The sequence below is a fragment of the Pseudorca crassidens genome, chromosome 2 (genome assembly GCF_039906515.1).
Source record: "Pseudorca crassidens isolate mPseCra1 chromosome 2, mPseCra1.hap1, whole genome shotgun sequence".
Classification (NCBI taxonomy): Eukaryota; Metazoa; Chordata; class Mammalia; order Artiodactyla; family Delphinidae; genus Pseudorca; species Pseudorca crassidens.
In genome coordinates, this window is record NC_090297.1 from 171,772,249 (window position 1) to 171,794,246 (window position 21,998).

At 41.0% G+C, this 21,998-nt stretch overlaps 1 protein-coding gene across 1 annotated transcript in view; it reads left to right on the plus strand.

The window, feature by feature from the left end:
• USH2A (usherin) overlaps window positions 1-21,998 on the plus strand; it is a 770,355-nt gene that overhangs the window by 723,928 nt on the left and 24,429 nt on the right. The window contains exons 67-69 of the mRNA XM_067729757.1: window positions 4,533-4,709; window positions 6,092-6,175; window positions 7,921-8,165. Coding sequence (XP_067585858.1) covers window positions 4,533-4,709; window positions 6,092-6,175; window positions 7,921-8,165 — 506 coding nt within the window. The remainder of the gene's footprint in view (window positions 1-4,532; window positions 4,710-6,091; window positions 6,176-7,920; window positions 8,166-21,998) is intronic.

Sequence of the window (21,998 nt, forward strand, 5' to 3'; positions counted from 1 at the left end):
TGTAATTCACCAGGAAAGGAAATGTCATCAGTCAGTAATTTGCTCCCTTCCCACCCTAGACAGCCACGTGTCCTGCATCTGCATCATTCCCGCCAGGGACACGGCAGGAAGGGGTGGTCCTTCATCTGAAATAAACCTGCCTCTTGTGCTTTGAGTACCACTTCCTTCACTACTATTCATCATTTTTCTATCCTTAATCTTCAGTGTATCACTGTTGCTTCTGCCTTTCTAATGTTAAAGCGAACAGACTCCATTTCCCCTCTGGTTCCTGCCCCAGCTCCTCCCCACAGAGACAACTCTTCTAAAGAATGGTCTTCAAGTGCTTTCCCATTTTCTTTCTTCCCACATGTTCTTTAACTTCCTCCACACTGATTTCCACCTCATCCTTGCATGAAAATCTCTTCCTAAATTTGCCCTTGACCTCCACACTGATAATCCAGTGGGCTTTTTTGGGAACATTGGGGAACGTTGGGAACATTCAACGTGATTGAAGCCTCCATCCTTGGTAGAAAGTGGCTCCCCTTCGTTTTCATGACAAGTCTCTCCTGGGAAACCTGCGTCTTTGGATGTTCAGTGTTAGTCAACTTTGTTGCTTGATCTTCCACCAGCCAAGGTTTTTAAGCCTCAACCCTAAACTTTGTCTGCTCACACTTTCCCTTTTATCCCCTTCCTTCTTTTTTCCTCTCCTTCCCGCCTCACCTCTTCCCTCTTCAGCTGAGTTCATCTCCTCCAGGGCTTCAGTTCCGAAGGCTGACTCCCAAATGGCCACCTCCTCCCCGAGCTCCCTGCTTGAAATCCAGACGCTCACACCCAGCTTCCTTGCCTCCCTTTGAACTTCTCATAACCAGCTTGAGTTGGGCAGACCCCCGACAGAGGGCGCATCTTTCCCCTTGAATGTGCGCTTCCTTTGGCTCTCATTCTCTCCATCTTATCTCCAGCACTGGGCAGAGTCTTAGATACCCAAAATGTGTTGTTTAGTGAGTGAGTGAACGCATCCAGAACGTCTCACGTTTACCATTGGCACCACGCAATCAGTGTCCTTTGTCACCCAACCTATAATCAAAGCAAAGTGTAATCGTTCTTCATAACGTCTACTGCCTAATTGTGTAACCTCCTTTTACCTTTTTGCCTATTCCTCTCGCTATCCTCCCTTCACAAACCCATAAAGAACTGTGAGAAACACTTATTCCTGAAATGAAAGTGTAGTCAAATGAATTCTGACTTAATAAAAAACGCTACTCCATACGAGGAATGGGACAAAACACCACCACCAGCTTTGAGAAGCAATTACCGTTTACAGTACAGACTGTCCCTTATGCACAATGGTTTGACTTCACGATGGTGCCAAAGTGATACACATTCAGTAGAAACTATTTCAAACTTTGAATATTGATCTTTGTCAGGCTAGCGATCTGTAGTATGATTCTCTCTCATGATGCTGAGGGCAGCTCCCCGTCAGCCACGCCATCAAAAGGGTAAACCACCAATACACTTACAACCATTCCATACCCGACACCCATTCTGTTTTTCACTTGCAGTACAGTTTGCAATAAATTATAGGAGATACTCAACCGTTCAGTGTAAAATAGACTTTGCATTAAATGCTTTCTGCCCAGTAGGCTAATGTGAGTGTTCTGAGCACGTTTAAGGTGGGCTAGGCTGAGCTATGATGTTTGGTAGCTTCTGTGTATTAAGTGCATTTTCAACGTAGGATATTTTCAATTTATGATGGGCTTAGCGGGCGTAACCCCATCCTAAGTCAAGGGAGATCTGTATATTTATAAGCCAATTTTTCTACTTGTTCCAGGTTTTGTGTGTGTATCGCCAGAAGGCCAGGCCAAAACAGCTATGTGAGCTTTGCAGGTTGTCACCAATTCTGTTTTTCAACATGAAACTTAGTCATTGCCAGACATTTTCCCCTTATGCTGGAAGAACAGAATGAACAGATTTAAGATGTCCTGCCTTTCTATTCTTCCTTGACATGGAAGAAGTGGCTGAAGGTTGCAGTAGCACTGAAGGAGAAAGCGTTCTCTTAATCTGTTTACTGGATCCACAGACATGGAAAAACACAATAGTTCACTGGCTGTTGTAGGGGGTTTCAATACCATTTATGTTCCTTTTAACTCATTATACAAACTAGCAGAGAGAAAATGTGGATCGAAGAATACAAACCAGAAGATGCTTTGAAAACAGTATTTGCAATTTTATATAAACGTGATCAGAAGAGGGTCTAGAGAAGCATTAGCAACATATTCCGCCCCCTCTGCCTGAATTACACCTGCAGTGGAAGAGCAGAGGTGAGGTGTAAATGTTTAACAACTGGCCTCCATGAAAGAAAAATGTCCTGACTTGAAGCGCTCACCAATTTCCATGGTGTAAAGTACTCCTGCTTGGGTGATTTCAAGTTGCCAACGTGACAGCACTGAACACAGAGTTGGGAAGAGATCGTGTAGCATTATGTAATATTTCCACCATCCCGATACAATAGATTGAAACAGCATGAGAGCATAGATAATAAAAGGTAGTGAAATAATTAAGAAGTTACAAAGTTTTAATATTTATTACCTTTGTTTTAATATAATTTATTTAGGTTTATATGATTTAATTTTTAATAGTGGCTGGGTTTAATAACCAACTCACAAAATTCCTGAATATTTAACAATCAGGGTGAACCCACTCACCACTGAAGGGCACCCATAAAGTGAATTAGTAAAGCATGCTCCTTTAAATACATGTGTACTGATTTTAACAAAAAAGCACGGGCTTTGGCGTTAAGCAGGCCTGGGTTCAGATCCTTTGTCCCCTACCAGCTACTGACATGAAGCAGATTATTTGATCTCTCTAAACTTTAGTCTCCTCACATGGAAAATTAGGAACTCATTCTTACAAGATTGTTTTGAGGATTAAATAAAATAAAGTACATCAAGTACTTTATTGTACTTGCATTGTACTGCTTTATTGGCATAGTAGCTGTTATCATTTTCTCAGTCTTCAAATCCGTTATTCCTGATTATTTTGATAGTTTGATCACTCTTTTTCCTCAGGAAGATCTCCAAATCCTGCAAGGCAAATAAAGCCCCTTCCTTTCTATTTCTGTACTGTTTACAAGCCTTCTCCTTATCTGTACTGTTACGATGTAGGGGAGAAGTGGAAATCTACTGAAATTAAGTGACAGAGGGAAGCCACAGACAAATACAATCGTATGTTCCATTGTGATATTAGGCACAATTTGTGTTAAAAAAATATATTTAAAGAGGGCTTGATAGCTCTTGTTTCAGTATTTGCAGAAAAATTTTCCTATAACTTTATGAAAATATCTTATTTTAAAAGATGAGAATCAAATTTGTCTTCATGGTTGAATCTTACGATCACAAAAGCGTAATTATTCCTTATTTTGTTATATTTCCTCACATCAGCAACAGATGGATTTAATTTTTAGAGGAAAAAAGGATATCCAATTTATTTCTACCACTCACTTTTTTTTTCTTTTCTTAAAAGCCAATTTCATATATAGCTGGATCTTAATGCTCTTACAAATGTATTGATTATTCTGGAGAAAATGAGATCTCATGAAATAAATCTCTTCTGACTTGACAAGATGATATGATACCCCTTCATTTGTTCCTACAGAAATGATTCATTTAAAAGATGAGCCTCAGTTAAGGATTATTCTTCCTTTATTGTAGTAAGGAGTTGAAAAACGAAAAGTTCTCATGCCTGTTAAATGCACACAACGTTGCTTCTCTATCTGATACAATACTTAGGAGACCTGAACTTGATTATATACTAATGTACTGTGCTATTGATTGATTAGTCAGGGCAATGAATTATTATACTCGAATTGCTATTTGCAAGGCTCTTTAACTATCTTAGAAAACAAACGAACGGCTCAAGAAAAAGCTTTAAAAATAAATGGGTGCCAAAGGAACATAATTCACCATCTAAGCAGTTTAGTTAGGAGAAAATAAAGTATTAACTTCATCTAGTCCTTGGGGCTTTGTAGCAATAAATATTGATTTGATATGAAAAATAGCTATCCACTGTAGTTAATAGTGTTAAGGATACTTTACCTGTTAAAAGAAGGAAAATGCAACAAAATATAAGCTCCGGGGCTATGCTGATGAGCAGAACCATTGTATGTTAATAGTTGTATTTCATAAAACACCACTCTCCATTGATTTTTGTTTGGAAAGCAGGTGCGACATTGCTGAGAAAGCATTTCACATGCGTTCCCATGGTTTTCTTTTCACCCCCAAAGCCAGTTTTTCCCTTTAAGCAGTAAGGGAAATAGGAAGGGTTCCAGCAAGGACAAAAAAAAATGTGTGCTCATATTTTAAAATAAAAAGCACACTATTTTTAGGACTTACAACCTTCTCCCACATATTTTTAGAACTTACAACCTTCTCCCACTTATCTTTAGAACTTAGAAACTTCTTCCACCTCTTTTTAGAACTTGCAACCTTCTCTCAACTATTTTTAGAACTAGAACCTTCGTCCAACTATTTTTAGAACTTACATCCTTCTCCCAACAGTGCCCCAGTACCGTGCCCCTTTCTCGGTGGACAGCAATCTATCCGTGGTATGTGTGGACTGGAGTGGCTCCTTCCTGCTGAACGGGCGGCTGAAGGAGTTCGTCTTGACCGATGGAGGGCAGCGCGTGTACAGCGGCCTCGACACCACCCTCTACATCCCAAAGACCGCGGACAGAAGTGAGTTTCCCATTCCCATTTCTCAGGGCACGAAAAGCTGGGTTTCCCAGCTTTCCGAGATGCACAATCTGACAATCTGAAAGGTGACCTCCGATGGTCATCATTAACATGTTCTGGGTTAAGTGGTCACTTCTCGTGGGAAAGCGACTGCTCGGCATCAGTCAGGTTTTCCTGATGACGCTTCCTCTGAGCACTGCCTCTGCTGACATGAGGGTCCCCAGGAACAAGACCAGAGGGCAGGTTATGTGCACTAGAGAGATAAAACCCACAGGCAAAGAGTATCCCAAAATAACACACTTTTAGGGACTTCGGAGACTCTCTCGATGCATCCACAGCCTCCAAAGAGAGCATAATCAGGCCATGACCATCCCCAAATCTTAGACCCTGAGTAAGGGCTTTCCTTAACCAACATCGGTATCTGTTCTTGAAACAACAACGCTCTTCCCTCTAAAACTGAATACTTTCTCCCTACTTAATTCCATGTCCTTCTTCTGTTTGTCTTGTTTTTAAATTGAAATGAGAAAAAGCTTTTCAAGGTACTAAGTATCTTCTAATGATAAACATGGCCACAGGACCAATAGATGTGAGGCCCTTTTGGGCAATCTGGTCTTATACAGTGAATTCATTAGTGGTTGATTTTTTTTAGTTTCCTTGAAAATATGTACTATTTCTTTTGGCTAAAAGGGGCAGGTAAACAATGAGCTCCAGCATTGCATTTACAGCGTTTGAAACTTATCAGTAGCATTTTTACAACAATTCAGCTCCACATTTTCATGATCACAGTTCTCGGTCACCTGGGCAGTTTGTTGGGATGGGGAGATGGCCTGGAAGTTGGGAAATACGGGTTCTAACCCTGGCCAGGCCTCTAATCATCTGTGTGACTTACAAGACTCACTTCCCTCAGGTTCCTGGCTACTGTAAGAGGTATTTAGATCATTTGATTTCCCAGATCCCTGTTGAGCCTTCCTGCTTGGTAGGAAACTCTGGGTTGCCTAGTGAAAGGAACACCTGTAAGTTTAAAGGAACAGGTTCCGATTATATGCATAACAAGATACATTCTGTGAATTAGCCTTTATTCTTCAGATAATTCTTTTCCTTTGCTATGTAATCTCTAAACTTCTTTAGTTCTGTTACATATATATATGTTATTATATAGGGAACATATATGTAATAACATATACGTTATATACGTTATTACACTAATGATAGCTGTTTTTCTTGATAGTTTTTAAGTTAGAAATAAGTTTGCATAATAGGTAAAACCTCATAACTTGATGTGGAATCCTGTTTTCAGACTTCTTCATGCTATAATACATTGCTTTTCTGGAACTGTGCCCACTGTTTGTAGATGTTGAATAACTGACTCATTTACCTTTGTCTAGCTTTCTTTTTCCAGGTCATCTGCACTACAGATGAAGGAAGTGTTAAGACACCTTTGATTCAATATGATACCAGCACTGGATTTGGTAAACATTTAACTCAAATACTATTTAGTGTAGTATCTACTCATTTTCCTAAAGAAACATGCATGTTTGTTTATACATATTTGTGCTTCTCTATGCATACATGTTTGTTTATACATATGTATCTATACATCTTCCATACACCATGTGGAAGAAATTGTGTTAAGTGTTGTAAGAATTTTTTTAAGTCCTCTTGAAACTTACATTAGGCAAGGAGTTAGGGTAAACTCTTAAAATGCCGAATCATTGAATTGTAGATGCAGAGAGATATGACTAAACTTCTCTCCTAACCACAAATTCTGTCAATAAAGAGCTATATGAATTTGTGCACCAAAAAAAGTGAATTTATAGAGAAAGCCAGAGGAAAGAGAAAATACTCTAATGCCAATTTGTGTTGATAATAACGATAATATTCCAGATTCAGAGTTAGGGTTAGCAAAGTGTAGCCCCCCTCTCATGGAGTTCAATTTTTAATTTTAGTCACCTTCTCTCCCTCCCTTAAACATCCTCACCCCAGTGCTAAATGCTTCCCCTTTAATCAACTTGCCCTGACAATGTGGGTGTGAAGGCCAAGCAGACCCATCCAGTCCTTGAGGGGCTGCAAAGGGGGAAGGCTGTCAAAAGAGTAGGCGTTTACAGCTGTGTCTGTCCTTCTTCCTCTTGGCCACGAGCATTGGCTTTAGAAGAGCAGCTCCCTGGCCCTCTGCTGCATGGCAGCCTGCATGGCGGCTGCGTGGATCCAGAGGCTTCTGAGCTGGTGCTAGCAAAGGGCTGGGATGGAGATGATCTCTGAGACTTTGTCCCACTCAGATTGCCAGGCCGACGGCGATTCCACAGCTTAACGCTGTTCTGCAGTGATCCCATAAGCCTTTCCGAGTCTGCCCCGCTCATTCCAGCTTTCCCACAACCACAGACTTGACAGTCCTGCTACTCCCCATCCTTCGATCCTTCATCCCTGGAAAGCCCTTACTTAGCACAGGGACTGGCACAGGGTAAATGCTCATTAAATGTGAGCTACGTCTATCAGCCTCATGTGCAGAGAATCACATCAACTGAACTCTTAACACCTGAATAGAAATCAAAAGTAAGTGGTCCCTTTGCTAAAGGATTTCCATCCCTAGGAAGCTCTCCCAGGGCATTTGAGTGATGACTTGCAGAGCTTTTGTTACTTAACAGAGAGGCCAGAGTACAAGAAGTACTATAAAGACCACATGTTAGTGAGCACAAGCTGTTAACATCCCAATGGAAAATGGTATCTCACGTCTCAAAATCCAGTTTGCAAGAAACTTCGCAGGAACAGGGCTGTTGCATGAAGTGAGGGAACCCTGGATCCACACAGCATTGACTGTGTATGTAATGGGGTTTCTGTAGCAATATTAGTCTGGGATCCAATCCTCACATGAGCCCAGAAAGGACTGCTCCCCAGGCACACAGCTGTGAAGTAGGCTTTTCCCAAGGTTACTTTGGTAATAACCCTCTTAAAAAATCCCCTCATCCCCCCTCCAACTGTATTTCCCGGGAGCGTGCCAAGGCAGCTGCAATTTCCAACCTGAGAGGTGTCAGCAAGGTCTCCCAAGGGCTGTAAACTTCTCCTTACACCCACCGACCCACTGCACCATTTCCCCAGCCTGAACACAAGTGCAACAAAGCACTATACATGCCTTTCTAATTTATTAAACAACAGAGCAAGAAATCACAAAATTGCCTTCTGAAATAGCGTTTCCTTTTTCTGTCCCTGGCTTTTGCAGGCCTGGTGCTGACAACTCCTGGAGAAAAGAAAGGATCAGGGAGCAAAAGCACGGAGTTCTACAGCGAGTTATGGTTCATAGTGTTAATGGCAATTCTGGGCTTGATCTTGTTGGCCATTTTTCTGTCCCTGATACTACAGAGAAAAATCCTCAAGGAACCATATATAAGAGAGAGGCCTCCTTTAGTGCCTCTTCCAAAGCGGATGTCTCCATTGAATGTATACCCACCGGGGGAAACCCATATGGTATGTCTCTAAAGGCGGCCTCATTTCTCTATCACTGGACTAAAATATTTGTTTGTATTTAGAAGGAAATATTTTCAGAGCCATAGTAGCAAGGGACTAGATGACACTTATGTTTGGCTAAATGTGGAGACCAAGGGAGACTAACCCTAGAAGAGCATTCTCAACTTTGGCTGCACGTTAGAATCACCTGGTGCTACAGACTGAATATTTGTGTCCCCCCAAAATTCATGTGTTGAAACCCTAATCCCAAGTGTGATGGTATATGGGGGAAGGGCCTTTGGGAGGTAGTTAGGTCATGAGGGTGGAGCCCTCATGAATGGGATTAGTGCCCTTATAAAGAGACCCCAGGGAGCTCCCTTGTCCTTTCCACCATGTGAGGACGAGGAAGTGGGCCCACACCAGACACTCAATCTGCTGGCACCTTGATCTTGGACTTCCCAGCCTCCAGAATTTAAGAAATAAATTTCTGTTGCCTCTAGATCACCCAGTCCATGGTATTCTGTTATAGCAGCCCTAACGGGCTAAGACATCTGGGAAAGTTTTTAAAATGCTGATACCTGGGCCTTATCCCAGAAATTCTGATTTCATTGGCCTTGGATGGGGCCTGGGGATTGGTATTCTTTTTTTAAATCTGAAAGTGATTCTAATGTGCACCAGGGGTGAGTATTTCTGCTTTGTAGTTGTAAGTCAGGGATGGTGGAGGAGAGTTGTATATTGAAATCACCTGGAGAATTTATAGGTTATATTACTGTGTAACTTGGGGAATTAGAAATAAAAGGGGAGATAGGGAAAGACTTAAGTGCCAGCAGTCCTGGCTCTGTTCTTGACCCTGACACCCTGCGCCAGTGCAGATGGATGACTCCTTGTGGCTCCAGACCACGGACCACCTACTGCCAAGATGGAGGTCAGGCAAAGATCTGGGGGGTGAAGGTCACACGGAGGGTGACACAAGGCATCGCTGCATCAAGCACTCATTGAAGAGGTAAAAGATGACTGAATCCCATGGTGCAGTCTGGCCTGGGGCTGTGTCTACCTGGGCAAGGAAAGGCTGTAATTTATAAATCCCCCAGGTACCAGTCTGCTCCCCAAACTGTGTGCCAAAATGCATCTGCCCAAGGGGACCCCTTTTCCCCAGTTTGCACAAAAGTTCTATATGAGCTAGTGGCCACCCTGTGCAGCTGAAATTCTGATCACCAATTCCAATGTGTGGGGAGGCTTTCCACACCAACAGGCAATTCTCTGACACCAGCTGGGTGTCCTGCAGTTCAACTAAATTCTGACACTGTCTACCCAGAGATAGCATCAGATTCCACAGGGGAAGGGCTCAGTCCTACAAGACTCTTGTCCCCTCTGTGTCCCCTTCCCCGCCAACCTCAGACGCCAATCACAAGTCCAGATTGTCACCTGTGCTTCTGACCTACTGGCTACAGATTGGGGGTTCCAGTGACCAAATCCTTGGGTTTCTTAATTCGTTAACGAATTTAATGAACAGTAATGAATTTTAAATTTGTTAACATTTTCAAGATAACAAAGCATAAATTGAGTCCAGCTAAGTTTAAGTGCAGATTCTACTTGTACAGTCAGCCCTATATATCTACAGATTCCACACCCACAGACACAGAGGGCTGACCATGAGAATTGAGCATCCTCGGATTTTAGTACCCATGGGAGGGAGTCCTGGAGCCAAATCCCCTTGGACACCGAGGGACAGTTGTAATTACTGGCTTGAGATCCTTTCATTCTCTGCAATACTAAACAAATAATGCAGTATCACCTCAACACTTAGCAATTAGTTTCTACTCACTGAGTGATTTAAATCGCCAAACTCTTATATTATGAAAATGCATCTCCAGATAGTATTAATGTGTGGGTATGATTATACTGTGCTTGGAGAAACATAAAGAATTTGGGTTTTGGTTTTTTTTTAATTTTATTGAAGTATAGTTGATTTACAACGTTGTGTTAATTTCTGCTATAGAGCAAAGTGATTCAGTTATACATATATATATTCTTTTTCACATTTTTTCGATTGTGGTTTATCAAAAGATATTGAATAGAGTTCTCCTGCTGTACAGTAGGCACTTGTTGTTTATCCATCCTGTATACAATAGTTTGAATCTGCTAATCCCAAACTTCCAATCCTTACCTCCCTCATCGCCCTGCCCCTTGACAACCACAAGTCTGTTCTCTGTGTCCTTGAGTCTGTTTCTGTTTCGTAGATAAGTTCATTTGTGTCATATTTTAGATTCCATCATAAGTGATACCATATGATATTTGTCTTTCTCTTTCTGACTTACTTTGCTTAGGAGGTTAATCTCTAGGTCCATCCATATTGCTGCAAATGGCATTATTTCATTCTTGTTTATGGCTGAGTAATATTCTCTTATATAAATATAGCACTCTTCTTTATCCATGCATCTGTCAATGGACATGTAGGTTGTTTCCATGTTTGGGGTATTGTAAATAGTGCTTTTATGAACATTGGTGTGCATGTATCTTTTAGAATTAGAGTTTTGTCCTGATATAAGCCCAGGAGTGGGATTGCTGGATCATATGGCAACTCTATTTTTAGTTTTTGAGGACCATCCATCCTGTTTTTTATAGTGGCTGCACTGATTTACATTCCCACCAACAGTGTAGGAGGGTTCCCTTTTCTATACTCGCCCTCCAGAACTTGTTATTTTTAGACTTTTTAATGATGACTAGTCTGTCCAGTGTGAGGTGGTACCTCACTGTAGTTTTGATTTGCATTTCTCAAATAATTAGCAATGTTGAGCATCTTTTCATGTGCCTGTTGGACATGTGTATGTCTTCTTTGGAGAAATGTCTACTGAGGTCTTCAGCCCACTTCTCAGTTAGGTTGTCTGTTTTTTTTATTATTAAGTTGTATGACTTGTTTGTATATTTTGTAAATTAAGCCCTTATCATTTGCATCATTTGCAAATATTTTCTCCCAGTCCATAGCTTGTCTTTTCACTTTATTTATGGTTTCCTTTGCTATGCAAAAGCTTATAAGTTTGATTAGGTCTCAATTAGTGACTTTTTCCTTTTATTTTTTTAACATCTTTATTAGAGTATAATTGCTTTACAATGTTGTGTTAGTTTCTGCTGTATAACAAAGTGAATCAGCTATATGTATACATATATCCCCATATCCCCTCCCTCTCGAGTCTCCCTCCCACCCACCCTATCACACCTCTCTAAGTGGTCACAAAGCACCGAGCTATTCTCCCCATGTTATGCAGCTGCTTCCCACTAGCTATCTATTTTACATTTGGTAGTGTACATATGTCCATGCCATTCTCTCACTTCGTCCCAGCTTACCCTTCCCCCTCCCCATGTCCTCAAGTCCATTCTCTATGTCTGTGTCTTTATTCCTGTCCTGTACCTGGGTTCATCAGAAGCATATTTTTCTTTCTAGATTCCATATATATGTGTTAGCATACAGTATTTGTTTTTCTGACTTACTTCACTCTGTATGACAGACTCTAGGTCCATTCACCTCACTACAAATAACTCAATTTCATTTCTTTTTATGGCTGAGTAATATTCCATTGTATATACATGCCACGTCTTCTTTATCCATTCATCTCTTGATGGACACTTAGGTTGCTTTCATGTCCTGGCTATTGTAAATAGTGCTGAAATGAACATTGTGGTACATGACTCTTTTTGAATTATGGTTTTCTCGGGGTATATGCCCAGTAGTGGGATTGCTGGGTCATCTGGTAGTTCTATTTTTAGTTTTTTAAGGAACCTCCATACTGTTCTCCATAGTGGCTGTATCTATTTACATTCCCACCAACAGTGCAAGAGGGTTCCCTCTTCTCCACACCCTCTCCAGCATTTATTGTTTGTAGATTTTTTCATGATGGCCATTCTGACTGGTGTGAGGAGACACCTCACTGTAGTTTTGATTTGCATTTCTCTAATGATTAGTGTTGCTGAGCATCCTTTCATGTGTTTGTTGACAATCTGTATACCTTCTTCAGAGAAATGTCTCTTTAGGTCTTCTGCCCATTTTGGATTGGGTTGTTTGTTTTTTTCATATTGAGCTGCATGAGCTGTCTTCTGTATTTTAGAGATTAATCCTTTGTCAGTTGACTCATTTGCAAATATTTTCTCCCATTCTGAGGGTTGTCCCGTTCTGAGGCCAGACACTATAAAACTCATAGAGGAAAGCATAGGAAGAACACTCTTTGACATAAATCACAGCAAGATCCATTTTGTTTTAATTTTATTGCCCTGGGAGACTGACCTAAGAAAACAATAGTACAATTTATGTCAGAGTATGTTTGGCTTATGTTCCCTTCTAGGAGTTTTATGGTGTTGCGTCTTATATTTAAGTCTTTAAGCCATTTTGAGTTTATTTTTGTGTATGGTGTGAGGGTGTGTTCTAACTTCATTGATTTTCATGCAGTTGTCCAACTTTCCCAACAGGACTTACTGAAGAGACGCTTATTCCCATTGTATATTCTTGCTTCCTTTGTCACAGATTAATTGACCATAGGTGTGTGGGATTATTTCTGGCCTCTCTATTCAGTTCCATTGATACCTATGTCTTTTTGTGCCAATACTATGCTATTTGATTACTGTAGCTTTGTAGTATTGTTCCAACAACCTACTCCTTGGGTTCAATTAATTTGCTAGTACAAGTCACAGAACCCAGAGAAACATTTTACTTGCTGGATCACCACTTTCTTCTAAAAGGATGTAAATCAGAAACAACTGTTAGAAGAGATGCACAGAACTACAGATGGGGGAAGGACGCAGAGCTTCCATGCCCTCTCTGATCACTCCACTTTCCCAAAATCTCCAGGTGTTCGGCAACCTGGAAGGTCTCTGAACGCCATTTTGGGGGGTTTTCCGGAGGCTTCATTACATAGACATGATTGATTAAATTATTGGCCACTGATCATTGATTCAACCCCCATTCCTTCTCCCCTCCCTGGAGATCAGGGAGTTGGACTGAAATTTCCAGCCCTCTAATCAGGGGGTTGGTTTCCCAGGCAACCAGTAGTCAACCTTAGGTGCAACCAAAAGTCACTTCATTAACATAACAAAAGACACCTGTGTCAGTCTAATCATTTGGGAAATCCTAAGGATTGTAGAAGCCCTGTACCGGAAACGGGATGAAGACCTAATATATATATTTCTCATTATAAATCAGTTATCACAGCAGCACCCAGAAAAGCACAGAAACCTGGGCAAACTGCTTAAGTTTCGATCCTTCAGAAAACAGAGATGCGGGAACGCTAGCATTGTCCACCTTCCATATCTCTTCAGTCTTCAAGGACACAGCAATGACAGGTCAATGCCCTGATGAAGCTGTATTGTGGCCAAGTAGCAGAATGGGGGGGGGCATGAGAGGGCAGCTGGTCCTCGTAGACCCGTGGACTGTGGTGGATGCAGAGGCAGCTGGGGGAAAGCGAAGTGATGGCGGGGAAGCAAGGATAGATGCCACCCACGTCCCTTAGCCTGGGCTCCCTCGCTATCCACATCTCCCCCCTTCACTCTCCTGGCTCCGTCCTCCAAACCTCCTTCCTCTCTGAGCACATCAAGCTCTGCCTGCGGGGCAGCTGCTGAATGCAGGGCTGTTGAGTGGGCAGTTCAGGCGCTGGGGCCGTGTGCTTCTGTTCAGGGGAGAGCCCTGAGGAGGCTCTCACTGAGGGGCTGACTCTGCAGAACTTTCCCTTGTTGCAGAGTAACGTTCTCTCTCCGACTCCGACGAGGCCGTGCTCTTAGACAGAGGATGCACCACTGCTGGAGGGAAGTGCATGGAAGAGCCAGGCAGGCCGAAGGGTCCCTTAGGCGATCTGGGAAATGAGTTAAATCAACCCTGGGGTGCATCGAGTGTGTGGAGAAGGTGGATGGGATCACCCGGGTTTATCGACACTGTAACATGATGTCCAGTTACAGGAAACTTACCCACAGAAGGGTAGCATCCAGGACTGGGTTCAGTGATCAGTTCTGTCCCTCCACCCATCCCTACAGCCCAGCCCCTCTGCCTCCTAGACCTTGCTGAGGAGGAATCCAGTTTTGCCCGTTTGGTTAGGTTAGTGATCAAGAAACGAGCAGCTCATCCCTGTGGGCAAGTTACACTCGATGGTTCCGTTGCTTGGAGTTATCCTGAGTCTTGTTAAGCTCTGTTTTGTCAAAGTAAGACCCCTGAATATTGGTATCAGCATCACATGGGAGGCTGACCTACGTCTCAGAGGAAGAAACCCGAGAGTCTGCCATTTCCAGCAACCTTGGAAAGGCTGATGCTCAGTGAAGTTTGAGAATAGCCCCGAATGAATGAAAAGATAACACAGTTGCTGTGAGCAGTGTGTACAGTCCAATGACCAATAAGACCCAGTTGGGGGTGGTGACTGCATGATTCCACTTAGATGAGGTTTTTAAATAGTCAAACTCAGGGAAGCAAAGACTAGAATGGTGGTTGCCAGGGGCTGTGGGAGGGGGAAATGGGGAGTTGATAATGAACAGGTGGAAAGCTTCAGTAATGCAAGATGAAGTTCTAGAACTCTGCTGTACCACATGGTCCTACAGAGAACAGTGCTGTATTGCTGAGAGGGTAGATCTCTTACTGCAAGACAATAAAATTAAATTAAAAAACAAACAGGTGAGACTGCTGATGAGTCCTTGCAGTCCTGACAGGATCCAGGCCCAGCCCCCTGTGGGCGGGGACATAGGCTTCAGCTGAGAGGAGCAGGCAGAGGAATTCAAACTCCCTCCTCCTCTCCTCCCCTGAGCACCCCGGCAAAGCAGAGTGGCACCCACCTGATTGACCTCTGCCGAGGGGCCAGGACAGAGTGAGGAGGGGAAGGGGAGGGGGCCGGCTGGCTCTGGGGGCTCTGGGCCCAGAGAAGGGGCTGGTCATCAGAAGGGAGGGTGCTACTTTCAGGCCCCGGAGCATTCCCAGAAGTGAAATCTGGGGTCTGCCGGGGTGCCAGGCAGTGTTCCCCAGCCCATTGAATCAGTTTAACTCTACCCAGTGGACGAAAGTTCCTTACAAACTTGCTTTTCTAAAACCTCTTTGAAACTAAACTGTTCTCACAGTGTTGGAGAACTGGATGATTATTAGCAAAGGTTAGTCAAACTAAAGAGAAGACACTTTGCATTAATAGAACAAAAGCAAGAGCTGATGCGGATGTCCGTGCGCTCTGGAACCTGCAGGTATGCATCTGAATAAGAGCCACCTGCATTCACCTGCTCTGTTTCCCAGGCTGACTTGCTTTTCCCTTGAGTAGGTCAGTGCTAGCTACCCCTACAGCGCACGCGCGCACGCACACACACACACCGTCATCTGACAAGCCCTGGTTTCAGGGCTGCTGTAAACCTGTCCCAGGCACTCCTGTCCTCTGAACAGGTAAGATACTCTTTAATATCAGAGACAAATTGGTAGAAGGCTTTTCAGCTCAACCTTGAACAGAGGGAAATGGGGCAGAGTTCCCCGAGAAAGGGAGAACTTTTTCTATTGTTTAATTCTAAATGTGTTAACATTGTCAAGATCACTCAGCATAAATTGAGTCCAGCTAAGTTTAAGTGTAGGTTTGCTTTTTTTTTTTTGCTGTACGCGGGCCTCTCACTGTTGTGGCGTCTCCCGTTGCGGAGCACAGGCTCTGGACACGCAAGCCCAGCGGCCATGGCTCACGGGCCTAGCTGTTCCACGGCTTGTGGAATCTTCCCGGACCGGGGCACGAACCCACGTCCCCTGCATTGGCAGGCGAACTCTCAACCACTGCGCCACCAGGGAAGCCCTAAGTGTAGGTTTGAACAGAGAAAAATGGGGCAGAGGTGCCAGAGAAAGGGAGAACTTTTTCTATTGTTTAATTCTAAATGTGTTAACATTTTCAAGATCACTGAGCATAAATTGAGTCCAGCTAAGTTTAAGGGTAGGTTTTACTTGTACAGTCAGCCCTATGAGTCTACACGTTCCACACCCACAGACACAGAAGACTGATTATGGGACTGGAGCATCTTTGGATTCTGGTACCCATGGCGGGGTGCTGCAGCCAATCCCCCTTAGATACCGAGAGACAATTGTAATGTAATTACTGGCTTGCAGATCCTTTCATTCTCTGCAATACTAAGCAAATAATGCAGTGTTACCGTAGTACTTAGTTTCTACTCACCGAGTAGTTTAAATTGCAGAACTCTATATATATGAAAATGCATCTGCAGATAGCATATTAATGTGTGGGTATGATTATGCTATTCTTGGAGAAACACAAAGAATTTGTTTTAGTGGTTTTTTTAAATTTTGTTGAAGTAGAGTTGATTCATCGTGTTGTGTTCATTTCTGCTGTACAGCAAAGTGATTCAGTTTTATACACACACACACACGTTTTTTTATATTCATTTCCATACTGGCTTATCTGAGGATATTGAATATAGTTCCCTGTGCTACAGAGTAGGGCCTTGTTGTTTATTCATCACATATAAAATAGTTTGCATCTGGTAATCCCAAACTCCCCATCCATCGCTCCCCCACGCCCCTTCCCATTGGCAACCACAAGTCTGTTCTCTATGTCTGTGAGTCTGTTTCTGTTTTATATTTTAGTTCCATCATAAGTGATATTTGTCTTTCATTTTTTGACTTACTTCACTTAGTATGATAATCTCTTGACCCATCCATGTTGCTGCAAATGGTATTATTTTATTCTTTATTACGGCTGAGTAATATTCCATTGTATAAATATACCACATCTTCCTTATCCACACATCTGTCCAGGGACATTTAGGTTGTTTCCATGTCTTGGATATTGTACATAGTGCTGCTGTGAACATTGTGGTGCATGTATCATTTCGAATTAGAGTTTTGTCTGGATATATGCCCTGGAACGGGATTGCTGGATCATATAGCAACTCTATTTTCAGTTTTTTGAGGAACCTCCATAGTGTTTTCCATAGTAGCTGCACCAACTGACATTCCCACCAAGAATGTAGGAGGGTTCCCTTTTCTCCACACCCCCTCCAGCAGTTGTTATTTGTAGCCTTTTTTTTTTTTTTGTGGTACGCTGGCCTCCCACTGTTGTGGCCTCTCCCGTTGCGGAGCACAGGTTCTGGACGCGCAGACTCAGCGGCCATGGCTCATGGGCCCAGCCACTCCGTGGCATGAGGGATCTTCCCGGACCGGGGCACGAACCCGTGTCCCCTGCATCGGCAGCCGGACTCTCAACCACTGTGCCATCTGGGAAGCCCCATGTAGACTTTTTAATGATGGCCATTCTGACCTGTGTTAGGTGGTACTTCATTGTATTTTTGATTACCATTTCTCTAATAACTAGTGAATATGAGCATCTTTTCATGTGCCTCTCAGCCAGCCGTATGTCTTCTTTGGAGATATGTCTATTTAGGTCTTCTGCCCATCTTTCAATTGGGTTGTCTTATTTTTATTTATTTAATTATTATTATTATTATTTTGTGTGTGTGTGTGTGTGTGCTGCATTGTGCAGCTTGCAGGATTTTAGTTCCCTGACCAAGGATTGAAATTGGGCCACGGCAGTGAAAGCACCAATCCTAATCCCTGGACCACCAGGGAAGTTCTGGGGTTGCTTGTTTTTTCTCAATGAGTTGTATGAGCTTGTACATTTTAGAAATTAAGCCCCTTGGGCTTCCGTGGTGGCACAGTGGTTGAGAGTCCGCCTGCCGATGCAGGTGACGTGGGTTCATGCCCCGGTCCGGGAAGATCCCACAAGCCGTGGAGCGGCTAGGCCCGTGAGCCATGGCTGCTGAGCCTGCGCGTCCGGGGCCCATGCTCCGCAACGGGAGAGGCCACAACAGTGAGAGACCCATGTACCAGAAAAAACAAAAAAGAAATTAAGCCCTTATTGGTCGCATCATTTGCAAGTATTTTCTCCCAGACTGTAGATTGTCTTTCTGTTTGGTTTATGGTTTCGTTTGCTGTGCAAAAGCTTATAAGTTTGATTAGGTCCCATTTGTTTATTTTTGCTTTTATTTCTATTGCCTTGGGAGACCTAAAAAAAATCAGTATGATTTATGATTTTATGTCAGAAAATGCTTTGCCTATGTTCCCTTCTAGGAATTTTTTGGTGTCGTGTCTTATATTTAAGTCTTTCAGCCATTTTGAGTTTATTTTTGTGTATGGTGTGAGGGTGTGTTCTAACTTCATTGATTTACATGCAGCTGTCCAACTTTTCCAACACCACTAGCTGAAGAGACTATCTTTTCCCCATTGTATATTCTTGCCTCCTTTGTCAAAGGTGAATTGACCAAAGGTGTGTGAGTTTATTTCTGGGCTCTCTATTCTGTTCCATTGATCCATATGTCTTTTTGTGCCAATACCACACTGTTTTGATTACTGTAGCTTTGTAGTATTGTCTGAAGTCTTGGAGGGTTATGCCTCCTGCTGTTTTCTTTTTCCTCAAGATTGTTTTGGCAAGTCTGGGTGTTTTATGGTTCCATATAAATTTTAGTATTATTTGATCTAGTTCAGTGAAAAATGTCATGGGTAATTTGATAGGGATCACATTAAATCTGTAGATTGCTTTGGATAGTATGGCCATTTTAACAATATTCTTCCAATCCAAAGACATGTAATGTCTTTCCAGTTCTTTCAATCATCTTGAATTTACTTTATTAATGTTTTGTGTTTCTCAGCATGTAAGTCTTTCATCTCCTTGGTGAGGTTTATTCCTAAGTATTTTTTTTGGGATGCAACTTTAAAGGGTATTGTTTGTTTGCATTCCCTTTCTGATATTTCATTGTTAGTGTAAAGAATTGCAACCAATTTCTGTATATTAATTTTGTATCCAGCTACCATGCTGAATTTGTTTATCAGTTCTAGTAGTTTTTTTGTGGCATCTTTTGGGTATTCTAGATATAATATCTTGTCATCTGTTTATAATGATAATTTTACCTCCTCCCTACCAATTTGAACACGTTTTATTTTTCTTGTCTAATTGCTATGGCTAGGACTGGCAATTCTATTTTGAATAGAAGTGGTGAGAGTAGGCATGCTTGTCTTTTTCCAGATTTTAACAGGAAGGCTTTCAGCTTTTCACCATTGAATATTATACTGGTTGTGGGTTTGTCATAAATAGCTTTTATTATGTTGAGATATGTTCCCTCTATACCCACTTTCATAAGGGGTTTTATCATGAATGGATATTGAATTTTATCAAATGCTTTTTCTGCATCTATTGAGATGATCATGTGGTTTTGTCTTTTCTTTTGCTGATGAGGTGTATCACATTGATTTGCATATGTTGAACCATCCTTTTGACTCTGGGATGAACTCAAATTGGTTGTGGTGTATGATCTTTTTTATGTGTTGTTGGATTCAGTTTGCTAGTATTTTATTGAGAATTTTTACACCTATATTCATCAAAGATATTGGCCTGAAATTTTCTTTTTTGGTAGTGCCTTTGTCTGATTTTGGTATCAGGGTGGCAGTGTCTTCATAGAATGTCTTTTGAAGTGTTCCTTCCTCTTCAATCTTTTGGAAGAGTTTGAGAAGGATCAGTATGCATTCTTCTTTGTATGTTTGGTAGAATCCACATGTGAAGACATCTGGTTCTGGAGTTTTGTTTGTAAGGAGTTTTTTGAAATTACAGATTCTGTTTCACTTCTAGTGATCAGTCTGTTCAAGTTACCTATTTCTTCTTGATTCAGTTTTGGTGCATTGTATGTTTCTAGAAACTTGTCCATTCCTTCTAGATTGTCCAATTTGTTGACATAAATTGTTCACAGTATTCTCTTATTCCCCCCCCCATGGTATCAGTTGTGATTTCTGCTCTTTCCTTTCTTATTTGTTTCTTTGTGTCTCCTCTCATTTCTTCTTGGTGAGCTTGGCCAGAGGTTTGTCTATTTTGTTTACTATCTCAAAGAACCAGCTCTTGGTTTTATTGATTTTTTTTCTATTGTCTTTTAATCTCTATTTATTTCCTCTCTGATCTTTGTTATCTCCTTCCTTCTGCTGACTTTAGGTTTTCTTTGTTCCTTTTCTCATTCTTTTAGGTGGTGGGTTTACGTTGTTTCCTAAAGAAGACCTCTATCACTATGAATTTCCATGTAAGAAATGCTTTTGCTGCATCCCATAAATTTTGTATGGCTGTGTTTTCATTGTCTCATTGCTTCAAGTATTTTTTAATTTCTTCTTCTTTTTTGTTTTTTTTTTTTTGGTTTTCAGGGAAAAGTTTTTATTTTACTTATTTATTTTTTTATTTATTATTTTATGTTGGAGTATAGTTGATATACAATGTTGTGTTTCAGGTGTATAGCAAAGTGATTTAGTTATACATATACATATATTTATGCTGTTTCAGATTCTTTTCCTATGTAGGTTCTTACAGAGTATTGAGTAGAGTTCCTTGCACTATACTGTAGGTCCTTCTTGATTATCTATTTTATATATAGTGGTGTGTATATGTTAATCCCAACCTCCTAATTTATCCCTTGCCCCACCCCCACCTTTCCCCATTGGTAACCATAACTTTCTTTTCTATGTCTGTGAGTCTGTTTAATAATTAGCAGTTCTTTAATAATTAGCAATATAGAGCATCTTCTCATGTGCTTTTTGCCCATCTGTATGTCTTCTGTGGAGAAATGTTGATTTATGTCTTCTGCCCATTTTTTTTATTGTGTTTTTTTTTTTTTAATATTGAGCTGCATGAGCTGTTTTTATATTTTGAAGATTAATCCCTTTGTGGTCACATCATTTGCAAATATTTTTTCTCATTCGGTGGGTTATCTTTTCGTTTTGTCAGTGGTTTCCTTTGTGGTGCAAAAGCTTTTTTTTTAAAATTTTTATTGGAGTAGAGTTGATTTACAATGTGTTAGTTTCACATGCACAGCAAAGTAAATCAGACTAATTATATATCTTTTAAAATTTTTATTGGAGTAGAGTTGATTTACAATGTTGTGTTAGTTTCACATGCACAGCAAAGTAAATCACACTAATTATATATGTGTGTGTGTATATATATAATATATATGCATATTATATATATTTTTTATATATATATAAAATCTTCATTCTTTTTCAGATTCTTTTCCCATATAGGTTATTACAGAATATTGAGTACAGTTGCCTGTGCTATATAGTAGGTCCTTATTCGTTATTAATTTTATACATAGTAGTTGGTATATGTTAATCCAAATCTCCTAATTTATCACTTACCCCAACACTTCCCCTTTGGTAACCTTAAGTTTGATTTCAAGATCTGTGAGTCTCTTTCTGTTTTGTAACTCGGTTCATTTGTATCATGTTTTAACTAGATTCCACATATAAGTGATATCATATGATATTTGTCTTTATCTGACTTAATTCACTTAGTATGATAATTTCTAGGTCCATACATGTTGCTGCAACTGGCATTATTTCATTCTTTTTTAAAATTTTTATTTTATATTGCAGTGTAGTTGATTTACAATGATGTGTTAGTTTCAGCTGTACAGCAAAGTGATTTAGTAATACATATACATATATCTATTCTTTTTCAGATTTTTTTCCAATGTAGGTTGTTACATGGTACTGAGTAGAGTTCCCTGTGCTATACATTAGGTCCCTGTTGATTATCTATTTTATATATAGTAGTTTGTATATGTTAATCCCAACCTCCTAATTTATTCCTCCCCCCACCTTTCCCCTTTTTGTAACCATAAGCTTGTTTTCTAAGGCTGTGAGTTTGTTTCTGTTTTGTAAATAAGTTCATTTGTATCATTTTTAGATTCCACATATAAGTGATATCATATATTTGTATTTTTCTGTCTGACTTACTTCACTTAGTATGATAAACTCTAGGTCCTTCCATATTGCTGCAAATGGCATTATTTCATTATTGTTTATGGCTGAGTAATATTCCATTA